The sequence below is a fragment of the Pteropus vampyrus genome, unplaced genomic scaffold, assembly GCF_000151845.1.
Source record: "Pteropus vampyrus isolate Shadow unplaced genomic scaffold, Pvam_2.0 Scaffold1, whole genome shotgun sequence".
Taxonomy (NCBI): domain Eukaryota; kingdom Metazoa; phylum Chordata; class Mammalia; order Chiroptera; family Pteropodidae; genus Pteropus; species Pteropus vampyrus.
In genome coordinates, this window is record NW_011888782.1 from 17,681,914 (window position 1) to 17,687,588 (window position 5,675).

A 5,675-nucleotide genomic window follows, 5' to 3' on the forward strand; every position below is an offset into this window, starting at 1 on the left:
GTGACTGGCTTTCAGTCAACATTATATTTGAGATTCAGCAATATAGTTGTGTGCAGTTGTATATCTTTTATTTTTGTTTTTGTATATACTTCATTGTATGAATGTACTACAGGTTTATTTATCTGCTGTTATTATTTGAATAGCTTTTAGTTTTGGGCTATTGTAAGTAGCGTGGGCATGAATGTTCTCAAACACAACTGTGTAGTATTGCTGGAAGCAGTAACAGAAACAATGTCTAGGATTGGTGAAGTAAAGCTCCGTCTGTACAGTGAAATACTATGCAGTCACCTATATAATTGAAAGTGTAAAATTCCTAGTAGCCACTTTAAAATGAAAAGAAACAGGTAAAATTAATTAAAATAATATGTTTTGTTTAACCCAGTATATTCAAAATTGTATCATTTCAATATATAATCAATACAAAAATTATGAAGATGGTATTACTTCTCCCTCCTCCAGACTAAATTTTAGAAATCTGGTGTATAATTTCCACTTATAGCACATCTGTTTTGTTTATTGAGATTTAGGGATGGATTTCAATTTATTTTTGGGGATTTTAAAATATTTTTATGGTTTTTAATACTGTATTTTAATGGTCATTTCAGCAATCTAAGATGAATTTACCTTAATAATAGGTTTTGATGTATCTGTTAACATGAAATATCTCAGTGTCACATTTTGTTGAATATCTTCAGAAAGTCTTCATTCAGAAGTTTGCAAAATGGTTTGAGTACGTTAGCTTTCTCACCTGTTCTGTAAATACTAATATAATACAATGATTAAAATTACGTAGGTGACTGTGAGCAGTTTGGTTTTCTGATAACTGTTAGGTAGGTTATTGTGTTAGGAGTTTCTCATCTAGGGGATGATCTCTTATTAAGAGTGGGCAGTCTTTTAGGACCACTTGCCCAGTTTGACATGTTTCTTACTCTAGCTATTACTATGGTCTCTGAAAAAGTTTATTTTCCTAGTGTTCAGAAGTAGAATAAGAATTAACTTCATTTTATTAAATAGTAAAGAGAAAGGAGATTTAAGCTAGTTATGGTCCAGAACAGAAATATAGCATGTTTTAAAATACCATCATTATTTTGAGTCTATTTTCTGTGTTTCAGGTACGAAGAAAAGTAAGAAAAAGACCTGGTATTTTATGTTTTTTTAAATTGTTCTAATTTATAACACTTTTGTCTTTAATAAGGGACTTACAACAAAGCATTGCCAGAGAACCTAGTGCTCCTTCAATTCCTACACCCGCATATCAGTCCTCTCCAGCTCCTCCAACTCCAGCACCAAGAACCATGACGGTCAGTAAGCACACACATTTTAAATGGAAGTTTTACGTTAGTGACAGCTTGCTTGCTGTAAAAGATAAAAGACTTTAAATTGCAGAAATCTGATGTCACCACTTTTATCAGGTGACCATCTTTCTGATGTTTTGCAATATGAAGAATACAGCATCACGCGTGAATTCTTGCCAAAAAATCTAATCAAGTCTTTACAACGAACTTGCAGCTTATAGTAAATACAGTGATAAAACAAGCAGTTAAATTGTGCCATTAGGAAACAGTTGGACAAATTTATAACTGAGACATTCTATGAGGTACCTGGCTTGGTCTTTTTAAAAAAGTAAATGTCATAGAAAGAAAAAAATAGGTGGAGGGCATGTTCTAGATTAAAAGAGAGGAAAGAGTCATAATAATCAAATGCATACATGAACTTTGATTGGATCTTATTTCATAAAAATACATTTTAAGAACTTTTTTGTGATGAGGGAAACTCAAATGTGAAATGGATACTTGATGACATTAAGGAATACTTGTTAATTTTCTTAGGTTGAAATGGTATTGTGATTATATAGGAGAATATGAGGACTTACATGCTGAAGTCTTTAGGGCTAGTGTCATGAAATTTACAATTTTCAAATGATTCTGCAATTGTGTAGATAAATACATGGACATATCTATAGATTAAGCAAATATGGCTGAATGTTAATAATTACCAAATTAATTGCTAAATATGTGATTGTTTATTATACTATTCTTTTAAGTTTTCTAGTATTTGAAAATTTTCATTTAAAATATGTTGAGGCCAGGAAGAGATTACAGCAAGACCTGCTCCTACCTCCCACCTCAAATGTCTGACCACTGGTGTGAGCAGTATGAGCAGTAAGTGGTTAAATACTAGACATCAGGACCAGGGCAGTGGCTGTGGCATATCCACAAATTGGAGAATTATTCCTCAACCATGGTACATTTCTAGAATAATAAGCCAACATTTAAGAATGGGAATTAGAGATATATCTGGTTGGATTCTAGAGTTTCTCATATGCTTTCATTTGTTTTAGTTGATAGCAGTTTGAGAGAAACATGAAACACTTTGTAGTCAATGCTGACTTTTTCTTACAGCCTGCTAAGCCCCAGCCCCCAGCCCGGCCTCCACCTCCTGTACTTCCAGCAAATAGAGCTCCTTCTGCTACTGCTTCAGCTCCAGTGGGGACTGGGACGACTGCACCAGCTCCATCACAAACTCCTGCTTCAGGTCCCCTTCCACAGGCCCAAGGACCTCCCTATCCCACCTATCCAGGATTTCCCGGGTAAGGCTGAAACTTTACATATGCCTATGAATTGGCTAATGTTTCTAGCTCTGGTTAGCCTTTTAAAAAATAGTGTCATCCCTTGAAAGGAGGTGTCATGAATGAGTAAGCTACATTATCAGCTGGTACAGAAATAAAAATAATGTTATAGTCACTTATTTGAGTAGTTGGATAATCATTTCCTAAGCTTATTGAATTTACATATTTAATTTTTACATAATGGGTTTATGTTAAATACATCTCTTCTGGATGGAAGTCAGAATGGGTTTCCATGGTCTTGTTTATTTAGGTGATAAACAGGGCCTTCTTGGAACTTAGCATAGCAAGACTGATAGGGCCTTATTTACATACCTATACTTTGAAATCTTGACATTCTGATAAACTGTTGAACAGAAGTCTAAATGTGGAATGTGCTTTCTTAAAGATCAGCTTGCTTTGTGATAATTTGTTAATCTTAAAAAGGAAGACATTTGTCTACCTTTTAACATGTGCTTCAGATAGTACTTTCTGTTGTCTAAATATTAGAAATTTATAAACAGTAAACTTATGCTCATTGTAGTGAACTTGATATTCTTTCATTAATTAATAACAGGATAGGAACACTTTTCTCTAACAAGTACCTTGAAATAGCTGTTTTTTTCTCTTCACTGTTTAATAAGACTGAGAAATGGGGAAAAATGACTTTCTTGATAAAAATTGGTTTTAGAATAATTGTTATATGTTTCATCTTTTTAGTATTTCATTTACCAATCCAGTTCTTTTGTTTTCTTTTTCCCATCAGGTATTGCCAAATGCCCATGCCCATGGGCTATAATCCTTATGCATACGGCCAGTATAATATGCCATACCCACCAATGTATCATCAGAGCCCTGGACAGGCTCCATACCCAGGACCCCAGCAGCCTTCATACCCTTTCCCTCAGCCCCCACAGCAGTCTTACTATCCACAGCCGTAATATGTCAGCTCAGAAGTTCAGCTGGTTCAGTTCAAAGGGAAAGAAATACCAATCCTGCAATAAGTGTACTAAACTCTATGCTCTGGTTAATACAACGTATTCTATTGTACTGAATGCAGTGTATAATTTTTGTCTGCGGCTAAAAGCTAAAAGCTAAAAGCTGTGCCCCAGTTCCACATTTGATTGCACATGTAAGATTTGCTGCGGTTGCAGTATAAACACTAGGTATGATAGGATTTGAAATAAATCATATTACAGTTCATAAAAGTTGAAAATGAGAAATTAAACCCACAAGTGAAACGTTTGAAATGATTATTCTTATGTCTACATAAGACGTGATTGGGACATCAGATACTTACAATGATGGTTTAAGTACTGTTATTAAAGAAAACAAAGTTTTCTTTCTCTTTTGGTTTATTGATTTGGTTTAATTTCCATTATGCTATTTTGCATAATCAAAACATTGTAATCTTATAATTTAAAAATAAATTACTTAAGAACAGTTGTTATTGTTATGTTTTGTCATTGATTCTCATTACTGTCTTAATTTCTTCCTGGTATTAGTCTCTCATTTATATGTACATGAGTTAAACAGATAACTGTTTAAGTGCATGATTAGTGCAAGTTATGGGAAAACGAAAAGAATAATATCATAATTTATCTTTCATATGCTGATTAGTAAATTAATTTTGATGTTTATTTTGAAAAGTCCTATAATGTGGAAGAAACACAGTTGCTACCAAAGATTCTTCAAATAAATATTCAAATGAATATGTATGTTTAATGTTTTATTAGCTTCTCCAAGAAATTGGTACAAATTCTGGTAATCTTTTTTTCATACCTGATTAAAATAGATCATTCACAATACTGTCCAATATAATGGGATTGTTTAAAGAAAATTACTGTGCCCTTCTATTCCATTTTTCTATCTTACTGTCTTAGTAACATTTAATGTGCAATGTATCTGAATAGATTTAACCCCTTTCATTTTTACTCTCCTAAAGATTGGACTATTTTATAATTCAGGGAGCACACAAAACAGTTTTTGAGAGCATATGCCAATTCTGGAATAGGCTTTGTATTTAATATTAATCTCTGCTGTTAGGATAACTAATCACTGTGTGAACCTCAGTAAAAATAGTGAGACAGTCTTCTTGGAATGAAAAAGGAATGAGTTGTCTGGTATCACAGCAGGGTCTCTTTTCTGTGTGAGGTTCACTTTTGAACACATCAGGCATATGAGCAGTTTTCCAGTGAATCAGTTTTGTTTATTATCTAAGTTTTAATGCTGACCTTTTCTTGCATTATTGTTTCATTTAAATGATGCTGTCACTTGGTCCATTGTTGTTTTCATTGACAGTTTGGGTTCATCTTTTAAATATTGGACTGAAGGTGTGATTGTAAAAGTGGATTGGTTTAAAAATATATGTATATTTTAAAAAATCTTTAACTTTGTTGTATGTAGAAAACATGAAGGATTGTTACTGCAATATAAATGGCCTTACATGGAATATCGAAAGTGGTTTAAAATCCAATAGTTAAAACCTTGGCAAAAAGTTTTTACAAACCGTAGCTGAGTTTTATTAATATAGAATTATAAAAGTATGACATGGGCTTATTTGACTTGTGTAAATGACATTTAAGTTCTACATTCTTATTATTCAAGGTATCACATACTAACATAAGATACTCAGAGATATTCCAAATTGCTAATTTATAATTCTTACTAATGCAGAAAAAAACAAACCCCCAAACTAAATGGCCTGAATATTCTCTTGGGGAAAGACAGCACTAAAGAAAGGAGTTAAGTGCATCAGAGGACCAAAGAGAAGCTAGAAGGTCATTTAGCCCGTTCCCTGTGCTAAGCTCGGCCTGCTCCGAGACAGCGCAGGATCATCGTTCAGAAACTAGGAGGGGAGGCTCCACAGCCCCTTCTGGCCCCCTCTTCCAGCATGCCTGACTCGCTCAACTCTTGTCAGCAAAGCCTTTTTATGCAGCAACCCAGACCCATTCCCTCTTGTTTGTTCACTCATCGTAAATTTTATGTAATTGAGGATACTTTGGTCATCTGTTTTTAAGGTACAGATGACCAAGTTCCTGCAGCCCTTCATTGCTGGGTCTGTCTTTAC

At 33.9% G+C, this 5,675-nt stretch overlaps 1 protein-coding gene across 1 annotated transcript in view; it reads left to right on the forward strand.

Moving 5' to 3' along the window:
- Nucleotides 1-4,317, forward strand: part of PDCD6IP (programmed cell death 6 interacting protein) — a 54,067-nt gene extending 49,750 nt beyond the window's left edge. The window contains exons 16-18 of the mRNA XM_011363479.2: nucleotides 1,196-1,301; nucleotides 2,403-2,590; nucleotides 3,372-4,317. Coding sequence (XP_011361781.1) covers nucleotides 1,196-1,301; nucleotides 2,403-2,590; nucleotides 3,372-3,546 — 469 coding nt within the window. The 3' untranslated portion in view covers nucleotides 3,547-4,317. The remainder of the gene's footprint in view (nucleotides 1-1,195; nucleotides 1,302-2,402; nucleotides 2,591-3,371) is intronic.
- The last annotated feature ends 1,358 nt before the right edge of the window (nucleotides 4,318-5,675 follow it).